At 47.6% G+C, this 16,941-nt stretch overlaps 1 protein-coding gene across 4 annotated transcripts in view; it reads left to right on the plus strand.

The window, feature by feature from the left end:
- The window catches only part of PLEKHO1 (pleckstrin homology domain containing O1), a 28,715-nt gene that overhangs the window by 5,662 nt on the left and 6,112 nt on the right, over positions 1-16,941 (plus strand). For 2 of the 4 annotated variants that reach the window (XM_069794262.1, XM_009924810.2), the window contains exons 3-6: positions 8,150-8,290; positions 9,761-9,865; positions 12,076-12,177; positions 12,696-15,553. In XM_069794262.1, the coding sequence (XP_069650363.1) occupies positions 8,150-8,290; positions 9,761-9,865; positions 12,076-12,177; positions 12,696-13,460 (1,113 nt within the window). In that variant the 3' untranslated portion in view covers positions 13,461-15,553. Of the gene's footprint in view, positions 1-8,149; positions 8,291-9,760; positions 9,866-12,075; positions 12,178-12,695; positions 15,554-16,941 lie in introns of those variants that run through there. The other 2 variants (XM_069794260.1, XM_069794261.1) reach the window with 2 other exon arrangements.

Below are 16,941 nucleotides of genomic sequence, written 5' to 3' on the forward strand. Positions count from 1 at the left end.
TAAAGCAGGACTCCTGTCCTCTCCCTGTCAGCTCAAAGCACCACAGAAGAAGGGGTTAAATACCAGGACTCCTGAATGCTATCCTCAGTTGTGCCATGCACTCACTAAATGAATTCAAACCAGACATTTATTTACTTTTGCCTGAATTTCTCCATCTGGAAAGCAGGGCTAATAACACTCATCTCCCTAAGGCACAAGGTGCCTAGGAAGGGACAATTGTCACACACTGTGGGATCCCTTGGGAAAGATGTCAGCTCAGGGCAGGTAATGATGTTGCATGAAGACAACACGGAGCAGTAAAACTGCTTGGAGCTAAGCACCAGTCTGGTATCTGGAAGGGCTGAATGGATAGGTTTTCAAAAGGCTAACTCCCACAGGCAGAGTCAGACTACCAAAATCCCATCAATATCCACATTGATACCTGCTGGGAATCTGCGTGCTTTTTCAATTGCCTACCTAGGACCTCGGCTTGCAGGTTAGAGACTAGCCCTGATTTATTTATTTTGGTTAGGAGAAGATGTGAATGCCTGATGGAAGCCTGGGCTTTCTGCCTGGCAGAAGCCAAGCCTGTAAGGAGAGGAAATATATTTTATCAGACCAGCTGATATACCTGGAAAATGCAAACAGGGCTTTTGAGTTATGTTCTTTTATTAGGGCATCAACCTTTGGAACCTGTGAAACCTGCTCTAACACCTAGAACCTTTGGCTCTTCCAACCACACACCAAAATGGTAGCTGAGGCTTACAGACCTTGTTCAGCCAGGGGCTCTGAGCCTGCACAGAGATCTGTACCCCTGCTGCAAGCCGAACTCTGTGAACTTATGCAAAAAAACCCCTTCATTATTAAGTATTTGGTCATCAGCCAAAAAAAGCATTCAGGGCAGAAACATGCAAGACAAGATGTGCTGAAGTGAGCTGAGCTCTGCTAAGCAAAAGAACATCTTCTCAGTATCATTTTTGCATTCTTTCCCCTTGCTGTCCTCCACACAGGTTCCCTCCCCCCCTGCAAATTTCTGGTAATTGTTCTCTTGTTTCTAGCACAGCTTTGTTATTGCTTTACACTTGGGAATAGCCGTCAGACTAACACAGACACAGCTGGGCTCCTACCACTTCCTGTCAGGAAGCCCAAGGCTGTCCAGACAGCATGAACGGACTCTGTGATGACGAGATGTTAATGAGGAAATGCTTCTTGGGGCTTCCTTAAGCCTTTTCTTGTTTGCTACCAAAAGCATCGACTCAATTAGCACAAGAGCACTTGAAAAGTAGTCTGTTCTCGTTCCTTATTTGTTACAGCACCATCAAACACTGCACAGCTCGCTCTCTGCCTGGAAGGGGCGTGTGCATGTCTGTGCACATTCAAAGTAGTGTCTAACATTCACATACATGTTTCATGCGTGTGATGGAGCCTGCAAAGTACTTGGTGTTTCTGTGCATGTGCTGTTCGCACACTTGGTACTGTGACGATGCTTCATGGTCTGCATTTGCACTTGGTGAATGCCTCTGTGTATGGGGTGGCCATGTTTTCTTGGCTCTGTGTCATGTCTGTGGTTGGTAGGCGAAGAAAATATGTTGCTGTCCACTGCATTCAGCATGTACAAGGTGTAAATCAGAGCTGTGCATACGTGTTTACGGACAGGGGTGGTACTAAGTGTCAGCCTGATGTTTAAACCCTTGGCTTTTGGCTGTAGCCAAGAATAGTCTGTGACTGCATGGCTGAGACCTGCTGCCCCTTCCTTTCCTCTCCTGCTCTTGCTCTACACTTTGCAGAGCAAGGTGAAAAGTTTCAGCGAAGTGTCTTTTCTGTCTCAATGACACTGTCCTGCACAACCAAAGAACACTTAGGCACAAACGACACACAGCCTGACTCCCTTTCCCTGCAACAGAGGTAGTTTGTGAGATGAGGCAGCACAGCCTTGGGATTACAGCACAGCACTGGGATGCAAACGAGCTGGTTCCAGCATAGGGTGTTGTTCAGGGGCCAGTTGATTCTGAGACCTGCGTTTCTGGTAGCCTTGGCTGATAACTCTTTGGGGCAAGGGACTGGAGTAGGTAGCAATTTTCTGCTGCCACCCCCTCATTAGCTCAGGGCAGCAGTCTGGCAGTGAAAAGGCCTGGAAGGTCATGCTCATGCCCTTGAGCTACCGAGTTCATGGTGCAATCTCCCACTCAGGATGCAGGTGTGCAGATGGAAGGCAGTCTCTTGGAGCACTGCCACTTCTATTCTACCGAGGTCCAGAGGCTCTGGCTGAAACCATGGTCCTGCTGCACCAGTGACTGCACAAACACACAATCTATATCCCTGTCTTCTTGCCACAAGTGCACTTTAACTGATACTAAAGAAGGAAAAATTGGACCATCTGCAGTGTCCAGCTGTACACGGGCAATTTTACCCCCTGTGCATAGCATTTTGCAGGTCTCTGTTATTGTAATACCTGAAACTCTCCCAATGTTTCCTGTATTTCTTCTTCTAGTTCCCTTGCAGACCAGAACCGCAGAGTTACCTCCCCTGTGCAGCCAGGGAACTAGGAAGAACAAAGAGCCAGTGACAGGCCAGGCCATTAAACTCAGGTCTCCCCCGTCACCTGCCAGTCCCCTCACCACTGCTGCTCCCCGGCACTGCCAGAGCTCGTGTTGCAGACATGTGTGAATTCCTATCTTAGTGACAGCCTGATTTTAGCTAAGCTCCGCAGAAATTTCTGTCCCTTGATAGATGGTAGAACTGCTCAGCTTGAGGAAGTGAAACTTTCATCCTAGCTTGAGAGGGGAACATGGCTGATGCTGTCCCCGAGATTGCCCATGTTTGGATATTCAGCCTTACCAAGAATCTGTAGGTTTCTTGTTACACCCTGAGACACATTATGACCTCTTGAATGTCTCCTGGATATGTCACACTTGGTGTCTTGTGATTTTCTGCACCTTCTGCATTTCCTTTGAGCATGTCACATCTCAACAGGGAACTGCTCAGCAAATCACCACCAAACAAATCTAAGGAAAACTGCAGAACTCTGCCTGGTGACTGAGTGACTGCAGCCCAGATCTGAATCAAGGAGGTTTGGAGTTGTTGCAGGTGACAGCTTGATGAGGGAGGGAATTTTAACTCTCTGTCAGCAAGACACCCAAGGGGCAGTTAATTTAAACTGCATTAGGGATCCTCCCATTGCCAGAATGCTGTAAAGGAGCATTCACACAGGAGAAAACAGACCTTTGGAAGCATGACTAGCTGGAAGGCTAGAAATAAGCCCTACAAGCCTTTGAGAGAAGGTACTTTGGGTACCATGGCTGATGTTCTGATGCCCTACATGTCCATAGGATCGCCACGTCCCAGAGACACAGGGAGTGCCGTCGTGGCTGGCATACGTTCGGGCTGACCCTGCTGGGGCAGCAGCTGCGGGGGCGAGGCGTGTGAGGAATGCAGCTCCCCTCCTTGAACTTTAGCAATGCGCCAGCAATGTCAGCCTCAGTACATCTCACCGCTGACTGCAGGCCCAGATTAGCTGGTGGCTGCATGGCTGTCTGCAGTGGAGCTACACCCCAAGCAGTGGCAGCTGCCACTGGGGGTGCAGGGACTGTCTGGTCTAATGGCTGCGGGGTCTAACGTACCCTGCTTTAGGGACCTGGCTTTGTCTTAGGTGATGGGGGACACTGCTCTGTGCCTCAGTTTCCCTTCCCTTGCCTAGCCTACTTGGAGCGTGGAAGCATTTCTGGGAGCACGGGGAGGAGCCAGGCTGAACCCCAGGACAAGAAATTGTTCTGTCCGCCTAGGGCAGGTGCAATACAGATAGCAAAGCCAGCAGACACCCATGGCAGCAATTGCTGGGATTTATTTACCTTAATTGTTTCAATCCAGAGCTTCCCTGCAGGGTGAGGAGTACAGGACCTACCTGCCCACGAAGCTCTGAGTCAGCTCACTGCATGCCAGGCACTCAGCAGCTGTGAGGAAGGAAAGACCTGCTGGCCACCTCCCAGCTGGGAATGATTTTGCCAAAATCAACCATCCAGGCCTCTCCCTTCCTAGCACATTAAGCCAAGCAGTCCCTGATTCCTCTCAGCCTCAAACTACAGTGTGGGAGACCTTAAGAAAGGCTAGTGAAAGCAGCAGGATCCAAAAAATAGCTATGTCTGCAGAGCCCCAGCTGCTTCACAGGCAGGTGTGCAACCCCATGCAGTGGACAGGAGAGGATACACCACCCTGGAGAGGGAAGCTTCTTTTTGACTCCCTAAAAGGATTTGTAGAAAAGAGGAACTGTCAGGTCCTGGAGAGCCTGTTTAAGCCATCTTCTCTGCAAGTTAGACAAACTGTCTGGGGATGGGGGACCAGACTGAAGACTATTCAGAGGACATAGCCCTTCCCAGAAATCAGACCTTTTCTTGAAGTGTTTCAAGTTTAGCATCTGAGACTAAAAATCACCCCTCACTTTCAAAAATCTGTATTTAATCTATATTCACCAAAGAAGAAGAAAACATACAAGCAAATGTAATGGTCATAGTAAATCTCCAGTACTACAATTAACTCCTCAGACACAGAGCACCCTGGGTGCGTGACGAGCTGTGGTAGGTCACCCTGACATAAATGAAGATCAATGCTACTGTGCTGCCCCTGCCATTCCCCTTACAAACCACACCGGGTGACAGAGAAATCATGCTTCGTTCCCTCCTACTGAGAACTGACACCTGAAGCTACTTCTTCCCAAAGGTCTCCAAAACTTCATGCGAAGACCCATAACGTTGCCTGGGTGCTGGGAACACATCAAGCCAAATTCTCTGCTGGTGAAACCTGAAGGGTTTTATTTGCATGGCTCTAATCTCACTGAAAATGTGGAGGAGAGTAGACACCCTGCAGGTTTTTCACCCACCTCCTATTGACGTAGGTGACCAGGATTTAGGCTTTGCTGATCATGTGGTTCCAGAGTTTTGTGCATCTTCAGGGGTTGCTTTTTGCTTTTTTTTAAAAAGGATGGGCTGCATGACTATCTTCAGCCTCTGAGCACTCATTCTCTCCTGCCTCTGAGGTTGCTCAGTTCTGTAATTCATGCCACCACCTCCCTCTTTTTGGCCTCAGTAGCCTCCGACAAAGGACAAAAGAGCTGGCTGGTTACAGCATTTTGCCTTTCACCTTCCTTCTCTCTAGTTTCACTGTTTACACACTGAATGCTCTGTTCTTTTGCTCTGCTGCTTACTTCTCTGCCTCCATGTCTCAGTGCAGGAGAGAGGGGGAAATTAGTTGGCAATGCCCCTTGTGAGACAAGACTGCTGTCCTTCCCGTGCCCTGTGAAATCACTGCCACTGCACTACCGCAGTGGAGCCCATTTCAGGCTGATGCTGAGACCTCTTCCCACCACCAAGGCAGAACAAAGCCACATTCAAATGACTAAATTACAGCCCCATTCATTTTATGGCCTTATTATACTACCAAGGCTGTGTACAAGAGGGAATCAATTCAAAGTGAGCACGAACCTGCCCTTCCTCCCTGTGCTGCAGCTCTGGCTGAAGGGCAGACATACCCTTAGGCACCTGACTCACTCTGGCCCACATCCTTAACAGTAGCCAAGCGTGCACCCACCCTCACAAAATACCTGGGGGGAGAGGGGGGGAGGCTGAACCTGCCCACCTTGTCTGCAACTTAGAAATGGGACCCCGACATCATCCTTTTAATGCAAACAGATGTTGCTTATTCTCAGTTCTTAAGCATTTTGTAACTGGTCTACACACATATATGGCACTTTGGTGAAAGTGATACACCGTCTGAGCATCATGCGTGAGCATCATGCATAGACAAGCACGGTGTTAGAGCCCTGGCACTTGTCAGTCCAAGTCTTTTAAAGGACTAGTACATCCAAAGGGTATTTATCTGAACCAATTACACCCATCCTTTCTGCAGCCTCCTGTAGATGTTCCTAGAGGCAAGATATTTGAGTCCCAGCTCCCATGAGTTCACAGTGCAGGCTCTGCGTGTCTGAGAAAGGAGGGAAGAGCTGGGGAAGTCCCAGTGACCTACATGAGCAAACATCTGGAGTAAGGACTCCTGCCTCAGCTGCTGTCTCACAGCTGGGGGCTCAGAGGGGATCAGCTTTTCCTGCTGCAAATGAATAGGGCTGAATTCAGCCAAGATTCTTGGAAAGAGGTGGATTGTAGGATGGTACTGGGAAGAGATAAAAGCCAATTAGAAATGCACAGGGAGGATATGTAGATAGGCATTATCTGTGAGATACATTTCCATATCTGTTCACAATAGCCCATGCACAGTGGCTGTTATAAGCAGAAATAAGCAGTAGCTTCTGGGGCTTCAAGAATAGCTGTGTACTGTGTCTGCCTCCTAGTTCTTGAAGACAAACTCAGGGGATGGAAGGAAAAAGGATAGATGGGGAACTGCAGTCATTATGCAAGGCCAGATGGTCAGTTTATCTGTGTCTCTGGTTAGGAAGCTGGTTACAGCATTTTAGTCAGCCTCTTTGTTTAACTTCTATTGAAAAAAACATGGGGAATTCCTTCAGTGCCTCCCAAAACTAGGGAGGAAACATATTAAATGGGTGGAGTCCTTTCAAGAAATCCAAGAGCTAAGACCTCATCACCGTCTGCCTTTCTGCCACCCGAGTTACTCAAACTCCACTGCAGATCCCAGCCTGTAATGACCCTGGCTGGAGTCGGATTAAGCAGATTGACATGGATTTGAGCCTGCTACAGTTCTGTCCTTAGTGGACATGCAAAACCAAGTTCTTTCCCATCCCAGTTACCTACATTCCTTATGTTTACTGTTGGAAGAGTAGAGCTCCCCTGTTGTAGAAGTGGGATGTGAGGATAGTGCATTAAAGAGAGCAGTGAAAAGGAAGGCCATACAAAACTAAAGGGGGCCAGGCAGAAGACAGGCTGCGCATTCCCTTCTTTGCTCCAAGTGTCCTCTGAGCAGTGGCACCTTCATGCCAGGGGCCTGTCTGTCATGGGACAGCGTCAAGAACCCTGGCTTCCTCCCCAGCTCAGCCACACAGCCTTTGTGACCCTGTGCAAGTCACATCTTTAAACATCTGCAATATTTATCTATAGCTGTGTGCCTGTCATACCGTGGCTGATACAGAAGGTGTTGGGGAATGGACGTGGAAGAAATGAGATCTTGTAGAAGCTGCAAAGTGGCCACTCGATGGCTCTCTAAAGGACAACAAAGAAATGCTTCTGTCAGTGATGGCCAAGCCTGAGCACTCTCTTCCTTCTTGAAACCTTCCACAAATCCCCTGACTGCCGAAGGTCTCTGGAGACCTGGCGAGCCACCCACCAGTGAAAGCCTGGCAAGCAGCTGCTGAAACAAACTCCACGATCTGGGCAGTCACTGGTGCCTGGATGAGTTCTGCCCATGGCCCCTTCACAAGGGATGAGGCTCAGCAGCAGGGGAGAGCAGCACACGCATTGTGTAGGTAATCTGGGACTGGATGTGCTTTATCCACCCCCCAAATCAGCTGTCAGCACAGGCTTCAGTAATATCACCAGGGTAAAAATAGGAAGTGCTAATCTTTATCCCTCAAACTTTTGTTATGCTCTCTCCAGAAAAGCAACAAGCGCTAATATGATAGCCCCTTTTAATCAGCAGATGAAAGTACACTTCCTCCCAGCATCTCCTGCGTCCGCATGAACCTCCTCCTAGCAGACAAGGTCCTCTCCTTGCTGCTGGAGTAAATCCTGTTCATTTTGAGGGTCCACGAGCATAAAAACTGGTCTGATCACACCTGCATATCAGTTCAGCCTAGCACCAGTAACTTTGGGGGTGGGAGAGGCAGTTAAGTCCCAAAGGAATCTGTAGCAAAGCAGGAATTAACCTAGGAGACTGTGATTTTCAAGTTATCCTAATAAATATGTCCCCCTCATTCCAGAAGAGACTCAAGTCAAAACTATCATGTTGAAAATCTCTGCTTCTCCCCCCCAAAACCAAGTGTAGCACTCCCCAGCTAATAGTGCCATTACTGCATTTGTGTCTTAAGGTGGAAGACTTGCACAATGTTTCAGTGACCACCTAACACACCAGAGGCTCCAGCACACATTCTGTACATTGAAACACCCTGTGCACACAGCAGCTCAGCGAGACACCCCGCTGGCTTGGAGCAGCAGCCCTGTTACTACTGCCTCTCTGACATCTGCACGGCTGTAATTTTATTTTTGTTTTGCAGGTAAAAGATGAAAAAAACATACAGGAAATGTTTGACCTGAGTGATTATGAGAAATGTGAAGAGCTCAGGAAGTCCAAAAGCAGAAGCAAAAAGAACCACAGCAAATTTACCCTCGCCCACTCCAGACAGCCTGGAAACACGGTACGCTTTGCTCTCAAGCACACGGTCAGCCCAAGAAAGCCATTAGCTCTTGGTGCAGGCCAGGCTGCCTCTCAGTTGCCTGCTCCAGGCCTGAGGTTTGACACAGTAATTGGGGGGTGAAACTGGATAGCCTGAGTTGTGTAGGAGTCCAGATCATGTCTCGTGGTTTAAAATATATGAATGTCCATTTACCACGTCAGGACCGATAGCAACAGTGGCATATGGAAAGAGAATCAGTGTTTCTGCTGGGAGAGGACTCAGGCCTCTGGTGTACTAAGCAAATATGACCAAGCACTTAGCTCTGGATCCATTTACCTGAGAGTATTCTGACTTTGGCAAAGGAAGGTATCAGAACATTTGCCAGGAGCAAGGACAAAGCCATTTTACTGCTGCCGCTTGTGGCAGTTGTGGTTTAGCTGACTGCACTTGTTTATTCACAGGAGGAGACAGGGAAGGGAGGGGTGCTGATGGTCCCTGGGTTTGCTGCCCAGATTTGGGCAGCATCAAAAGAACTGCACGGGAATTTGTCCCAGGAGTACTTTCTGCCCAGAGGAAAGCTAACGAGTGCCAGAATGGGGGCACTGCTACCTAGGAGCAGGACTTCCCACGAGGTCTCAGTTGCCACTGCAAAAAGAGAGCCAGTCTCCAACTACAAGCTGTCTCTGGCACGCACCCACCCACAGCCACACATGTGATCTGGATTTACACTATTCATTCTGACTTGTTTCAGTAGACCAAGCTTGCCCGCCCCGCACTTTGATAAGGATTGTATAACACCATGAAATGCGAAAAGGGAAGGGGAAAATGGAAAGCGGCTGCACTGTCCCCAAGCGCCCTGAGCAATGGAAAGAATTGAACAAAATGCTGTGAAGGCTAAAACTCATTTCTACTGAGTATCTAACTTAAAAAAAACCCTAAGGATCCTACATCCCCTGTACATGCTGTATTTTCAGAACTGCTCTGCCCTCAGTGTGCATCTGACATATCAAAGTATGGAAAATCAGGTTCCTTCTGTGGGTACCTACTGTAGCTGCTTGTCTAACAGACTCTGTCAAAATCTGAGGTGGCAACAGATAAATCGCATGTGAGCAGCAGACGCACAGAAAGGCTGCATCATCGTTTGATGAGGGCAAAATCTAGGATGGTGTGTGGGAGGGCAAAGAGGGGGAAGGAAGAACTGCAGCCACAAGGGAAGTAAATATGGTACACAGCTTTTGGTTTGAAAAGCTGGGTACTGTAAGGAATCATGGTCTGCTTTGCAAAGGGCTGCCAAGAAGCAGAGAGGCCAGGTGCAGTGTGTGGCAGACCAGTGCCATTTTGCAGGACTGGAGGATCAGGTCTGCTTTGCATTTCCCCACTAAGGCAAGCCAGCTGTAAAGGCCGTGTAGCTTTTCTGTGGGCAGGGACAGTGTGAAAGCATCTCTGTATGAGTTTAGTCACTGGCGCTGACCTGAATTCCCTCTTTTGTAGGCACCAAATCTGATCTTCCTGGCTGTGAGTCCAGAAGAGAAAGAGTCCTGGATTAATGCCCTCAACTCTGCAATCACACGTGCTAAAAACCGCATCTTAGATGAGGTAAGCAGGACTCTGAGGGCTGGACCCAGGCTCCATTGTCTCAACTTTAATCTTGGATGAAGATTTTAGACTGTGGGAGACAGCAGCAGCCGCTCCTATCCTCTCCATTTCCTATTTAAAAGGAGTGCAAAGCCATTGTTTTTTTATGGACTGCACTCAAACACAGCCACTAACACTTATAGAGTGAGCTCTTCCAAAGGTCTGGGAAAGTTTGGTCCTCCCAGCCTTGGGATTAATGTGCAGCACCGATGCAAAGTCATGGCAGAGGGCAGCTGCCAAGGCTCTGTGCCCTCCCGTCACACCTGGCCCCAGTGAGATGCCTCCACTTTGGAGCCCAGCCTTGCCTCACACAGGGTTGGTGGGACTATGTTTGGAATGGTTTCCCAGGGCTTTAGAGAGTCTTTCCTCCCATCCACTGCTCCTGAGTGAACATGCAGTGTGCTCATGTTTGCAAAGGAGCTTTAAGTAGTGGAACCGAATTAAGGAATTAACTGAAACCCAATATCATCTTATGCTATCTTCAGAGCACCCTAATAGCACGGCAGCATCTGTCAACCCACCTCAGTCCATCTTCATCCCGCCTACCCCTCCCCTCTCAATCACCATCTCCCAGAGACAGGCCCATTTCCTCTCTTTTGGCTAAGGAAGGGGACTTACTAGGCATTTAAACTTTGCAGATCCTTTCCTACTGTTCAAGAATCAAACCAGGAATGTTTAACCCTGCCTTCTCAGCACTGTGTGGCATATATATTTCTGTCAAGACAAGTCAAGCTCTCCATTTAGTGGAAAAGAAGGGACAACCAGAGAGATGAGGCATCAGTGCACTGTGGGACAGCAATAGGAGGACCCTGGAACAGTATAGCCCTGCCTACTTGAGAACACATCTAACTAGCGTAGCTCCTACCACTTCCAAAGTGGCAGCATTATTGCTGCATGAAACTCCCAAAGTAACTACCACAATTATGCAAAGCAGGTTCTACTAGAAAAAAAACAACAAAGAAACATCAATTCAGCCTCCTCCTGGAGACAAAGTGTACGCTTCAAACCACAGCTGAGCTGACAGAGACCAGGTTTAGATCAGTATGAGCATTCCCACGTAGTTTATTCCAGTGTGAATGACAACTACCTTGAGAAGGCTGCGCCCCTCACTACCAGGGCTGCAGTTTGAAAGAGCAGTTCAATACTGTCTCACATTAATGCTTCATGACAATTATTCTTCAGTTTAGATCTGTCTCAGATCTATCTCATCCACATTCAGCTTACCGCAATACAGGCAGCCCACAGCTGTGATGCTGTTTGTTCTCTTGGATGGCAACACAAAACCCTGTAGTGAAGGAAAACAAAGGTCAGACCATAGGAAAATCTGTAGAGCAGAAAGCAGCATAGCAAACAATGATACAGATTGCTTCAAGGAAAGTCTGTCACTGAAATCTTTACAAACAGATTCAACAGATAATTGTCAGGAATGACTTAAGTAGATCTGATCCCATCAAGGCACAGAGGGGAGAGACTAGGGAAACACCCCAAGACTCTTCTAAGGCTGGATTCCCACACCCCATTTCTTGTTGGCCCTACCTGCAAATCTCCTCTGTGCAACTTTGTAAGCACATAGATCAGCGAGTCCCACCTACAAGTCCTGGACCAGTGATGGCCCTTGGGACCAGTACATGCAGGCAGGTTTTACAAACCTATCAGTTCTGTGTGTGCCTGAGCACACTCCCTAGGAAGGGTGTTACAGACTGTAGCCACCCAGTAACACCAGGTGGTCAGGCTGCGCTCCCAGACACAATCCTGGCACAGCTGGGCAGCCAGAGGAGTCCAGCAAGTTAGCACATCAGGAATGCACTGCCTTTCTCATTCCAGCTGGGCACTAGGTTTGGTTCAGGTGGTGATCACAGCTTTCCTCCTGTTCATCAAACATTTGCGCTACAGAATTGCAAAATCTGTGTTTGAGGTCAGGATTCACTGTTTGCAACCCAAGCTTCTGCCTGCTGAGCACTCCTGCCTGACAGCCTTTAGCGAAGGATCCTGGCCCAGAGGTATGTGGGAGAAGTTCATCCTCAGCATATGGCCAGGTCACAAGAGAAAGGGAATCCTGAAGGAATAAATGATCTGCCCCAGTGCATCTGGCTAATTACAGCTACAGAAACTAGGAATGGCTCGTATTTCCTGTGCTCCCAGACGTTCTCTAGCCTTTGTCACCACTTTAGGTTACTGTCGAAGAGGACAGCTACCTCGCCCACCCAACACGTGACAGAGCAAAAATACAGCACTCCCGACGCCCTCCAACACGGGGACATTTGATGGCTGTGGTATGTATAACAAATTCCATACACCTGCATAGGTAAAGTTCCCTTGTAACTATTTCATTTACAAGTAGATACAAGTTCTGGCCTGAACTGAAAATTGTCCTAAGACCCAGGGCTGTCCTGGGTGATCAGATCTAGTCCTCCATTCTAGTAGACTGTTGCATTGCGCAAACCCTTTTGCAAAGTGGTAGCTTGCCTTCACTGACGCCCATTTTCCTGATGCTGAAAATGAAATGCTCCTTCAAGTTCCTGATGGAGAATAGCCACACAGCTGGGGAACTCAGTCATGGATTAGCATAGATGGCTTGTCCAAGGCTGTTCAGCTGATCCACATCTCAGCTAGAACCACGAACCCAGCATATCTGTGCCTCTGTCACTAGGTCATGCTTGCTAGTATTCGTGGTCCATCTTCGCATCCCAGCACAGGTGATGCATATCTCAGGTATAAGAGACACTCAGAAGTAGTGTGCAGCCATGCCTGTTCCTGTGACAACACAGCTCTTCTTTGTCTGCTTGTTCAGGCATCTACCTCAACCTCTGATGGCATGTTGACACTCGACCTGATCCAGGAGGAAGACGCCTCTCCAGAGGATCACAGCACCTGCGAAGACAGTTTCCGGGTGGATCTGGATAAGTCAGTGGCACATCTTACTGCTGGACGGTGCCGGTCAGATTCAGAGAACGTCAAGTCATCGGAGAAAGGCCGGACAGGGAGCCTCCCGAGACGGGAGGTGACCTCATGGGACAGATCGGGGCAGCGCAATGACTCCTTTGACAAAGGGACCATGTACACACCACAGGTCCCCAAAAAGCTCTCGCACTCAGAAAAGAATAAATGTGCCTCCATGGAAGAAATTCTGTCTCGGCGGGACTCTTCCACGCACCGGGCAGTGCTGAGGAGGGGGCTGGAGGCTCAGTTTGCCTCAGCAGAACCAGAGCAGCTGTCCCGGATACAAGAACTGGTTGCACTGAAACTGGAAAAAACTCAGGAACTGCTGACAGAGGTGAAGGGCTACGGGGAAGGCAAGAGAAAGACCAAGGATTCCAACACCAGCACCACCACCACCACCTCTTCTTCCTCATCATCTTCCAAGTCGGACTCTGAAAGGATCCTGCAGGAATCTGAGAGGTTGCTGGGGGAGGCTTCCTCCACCTGGAGCCAAGCCAAGAGGGTGTTGCAGGAGATCAAAGAGTTGAGGGACCTGTACAAACAGTTTGAATTGCAGCAGTCGGACTCAAAACCCAAACAGAGCTCACAGTCTCAGTACAGGAAGAGCATGATGTGAAGGCAAGCCTTGGGACTGGGAGGGAGGGACAGGGGAGGGCAGCCATTTGGTCTTTTTTTTAATTATTATTATTATTTACAGTGTTCGAAAGAGTGAAAAGGTGCCTGTTCTCACCCAAGTTTGCTTCTCAAAGCTTGAACCCTTCCTTTCCTCCATCACATCCCCTGACGAAACAACCCTGCGTTCCAATAAATTCAGTTACAGTTTATACCTCCTTTTTTAAAGAGCACCCTTTGCACCACAGGCCCCCAACTTCTGTCACGCTTGGAGGACGGAAGAAAGCACCAGTTCCTAGTAAATGCCCCTGCATGCCTGGAGCAGCACATGCATAACAACGGGGACAGATGCTCTTGCGCTGTATAAGCCCTGGCTTTGCTGCTCTAACGTCTGAGCTGTATCCTGCATTACAGCTCCTTGACCAAGAGTCTCGTCTTATTCCCTCACTGTCCTCTTGGAAATAAATGACAAAAAAAGGTCCATCCCGGCCAATGCTCGGAAGTCCCCATTATCCAGGAACTATCTTGAAGATGCTTGGAAGTTCAGGCTGACCTCAAGTTTTAAGCGAGTCATCAGAGGCACTCGCTGGACTGCAGCTAGTGAGGTTCTGTCCTGGCACAGGTCTCTTTTGTGAACTCCTCGGGTCAGCAGCTGTTACTCTTGTGGTACATATACAGCCCTCCAGAAGGAGGACTACAGGTATGCAATCTGTGTTCAAACTAATCCTGTCTGTCCATTGATGCTTTACAGAACCCCCTTGGCCCCGTGCAATGAGAGTTAGCAGCTCTATGTCTTCCTTTCTGTGCAAATAGAGGATCAAAGCCTTGAATCTAACAGACAGCCTAGATGGGTTGTTTGGGGGGGATTGTTTTCTGGCTTTTCCATTTTCATTTCTTTTTTTTTCCTTTTCTTTGAGCTGAGGGGAAATGGAAAAATCAGGGTTGCGTACAGGCGGCAGCCGGCAACCAAGAGCCAGAAGTAGTTTTGGTAGGTTTGATTCTGTTCTCTCATGCATGCACAGGCTCGGTTTCTGCCAGTCAGACTGCAACAGATAGTCCTTGTTGCTCCCCTAAGATCAGAATCAGACCTACTGAAATGAAAGCTGAGCCTGTAAGAGAGCTCAAATACCCTCATCTTGGTGATGCCAAGCACTTTGCTAAATAGGTGGCTCAGTTTTCATGCCTTGAAGCAGAAAGACAAGAAAGGAGGATGTTAAGATGTCTCACAGGGCTTAAAGTACACCAATGTGGTAACATCCAACTGTTACTTTTTTTAAAAAAGGAAACCTAATTCCCTTACCTACATTGCAAATAATCCATGAAAATATTAAAACCAACAGAGTTATTTCCTGGTTGCAGTTGGTGTTGTCTATTTTCTTTTAATGGTTGACTTCCCTTGGAAAGGAGATTGGTTACTTTCACTTGTGTCTGGTCAGCTTTACTATGCAGGTTCATGTTGCTGATGTGTAGTTGCCAGCACTGCAAAGAAAGCATTTCTGCTTTTTTTAATTAGTCCTTCTCCCACTCTCCTGTTAGAATTACTGGTAGAATTATTACTGTTCCTATTATTTACAAACTTCAGATCTGGCCCTTGCAACAATCCTTCACATGTTCCTGACTCTAGCACAGCTCATTGCCCACTCTTAAAGGACAGTTTTGAAAAGGCATCACTCTTTCACCTAAGCTCTTGTCACACAGCTGCATGCTACAGCTGTCCAGGGGTATACATGTCATGCTTTCAGCATTTTTGTTCTTTTCAATTTTTTTTCTCACCTTTTCTATCACTTTAAGGATCTGTTTGGATGCATCAGAGGAAAAAACATAATCTCTAAAAGAGATTAAAAAAAGAATGCATGTCAGCCACTCTGATAAAACCCTCCCATTCAGCTCTCTGATTGAGAGAAGAAAAATATGCAAATATTTTCCAGATGTGATGTTCAGCATTAAAATTAGCCTTGTTTTCAAAATAAGAAAGCTAGTCTAAAAACCTGGAGGTTTGAATTGCACTCAGTTGGGATGGATGTGTGTTGTGACTGGCCTACTGGACTGATGTCAAATGTAAGCATGAAAATACACTTGATCCTGACTGTACAGGGGTCATGAAGCACTCTCAAGTCTTTCTTAAGCAACAAGGTACTATAAAAATTGGCTGATTAACAGGGTCAAAACAGTGCTGGAAGCAAGGCTGAAACATTGAGCAGTCACCCAAAACAGGTGACAGTTTTTGTTAGACAGGTAACTAAGGGCATCTTCATTTCATTCCTGCCTCCCCAATATTACGGCATTGAATCACACCTGATAAGACCTAGAGGTCTGGACGCAGCGTTGCCATCTTCAGGTCTCTGCTGTCCACAGAAAAGGGAAGCATTACACACTTGTCAGAGCTGGGCAGAAATACAGGACCATTTCTGCTCCTCAGTCCAACTTGTGCAAGCCTTTCAATTTTGTAACTAGAACAAGATTTGGAGGAAATTATGGAGCTGACTTAGGAAGTTAGGAAGAAACTACTTCCAACCTGGGAAGAATTGCAGTTCTCATCCTGCCAAAACCCAGGAGGCAATTTCCTAGCTCCAGTCTGAAAACCTAAAGGGCCAAGTTCGATGCAGCTCTAGGTGCAGCATTTCCATTTGGACAGCAGAGTGCTGCCTCGGTACTGAGCCACGGCACAACAGTAGGAGTGGCAGCTTTTCTGCTCCCAGTGCTAGGTTCTTGCCCTAGAAGATGTCCAGCTCTCGCACTGTTAGTGTCTTACCCCAGGCTCTTCTCCTCCACTCTGCAGGGAACAGAGTGCATCAGGCTAGCACAAGTACGACATGATTTAGGACAATTTTTCGAACTGTACAACACAAGGTCCCAGATGTGATCAATACGTTGGCTTCTCCCTCCCTGCTCTCCACCTCAGCTCATGACTGCTGAGTAGGATCTTGTGAAGATTTACTATTTCTAAAATTGATGGGAAACTTTCTTTCAGAATATGTTCCCTGTTAGAAAGCATCATTCCTGATGGGGCCCAGGGAAAAGGAATAATTTAGGAAGAAAAAAACCATGAGTTTTCAGAGTAGAAAAGTATATTTTTCACTTGGGAATATTTTTGTATTATACCAAATGTGAATTTTTCCTTAAAAATCTCTCCAAGTCAAAATAAAACATTTTGTTTTACCAACTTCCCCCCTTCAAGAAGCCTGACACTTTTTTCCACAGGCAATTTTTACATTGTTTTCATTCAAAACAAAATTAAACTCAAATTGTGGAATTCTTCACGAGGCAGAAATGCCAGGCTCCAACCGGGTCTGATTACCAAGCTGTGAAAACTTCAAGCCTGGGCTCAGCCTCTGTGCTGCCGAGCATTGTGTATGACTGGGTCATGGCTAAGAGACCCAGTCACGCACCAGAGCCAGAGCAAAGGGTTCTGTGTATTATTAGATGCTTCACAAGAATATCTATAAACTCATTCCTACATTAGGAGCCTCTGACTCTAGACATTG

This window comes from Haliaeetus albicilla, chromosome 10, assembly GCF_947461875.1.
Source record: "Haliaeetus albicilla chromosome 10, bHalAlb1.1, whole genome shotgun sequence".
Taxonomy (NCBI): domain Eukaryota; kingdom Metazoa; phylum Chordata; class Aves; order Accipitriformes; family Accipitridae; genus Haliaeetus; species Haliaeetus albicilla.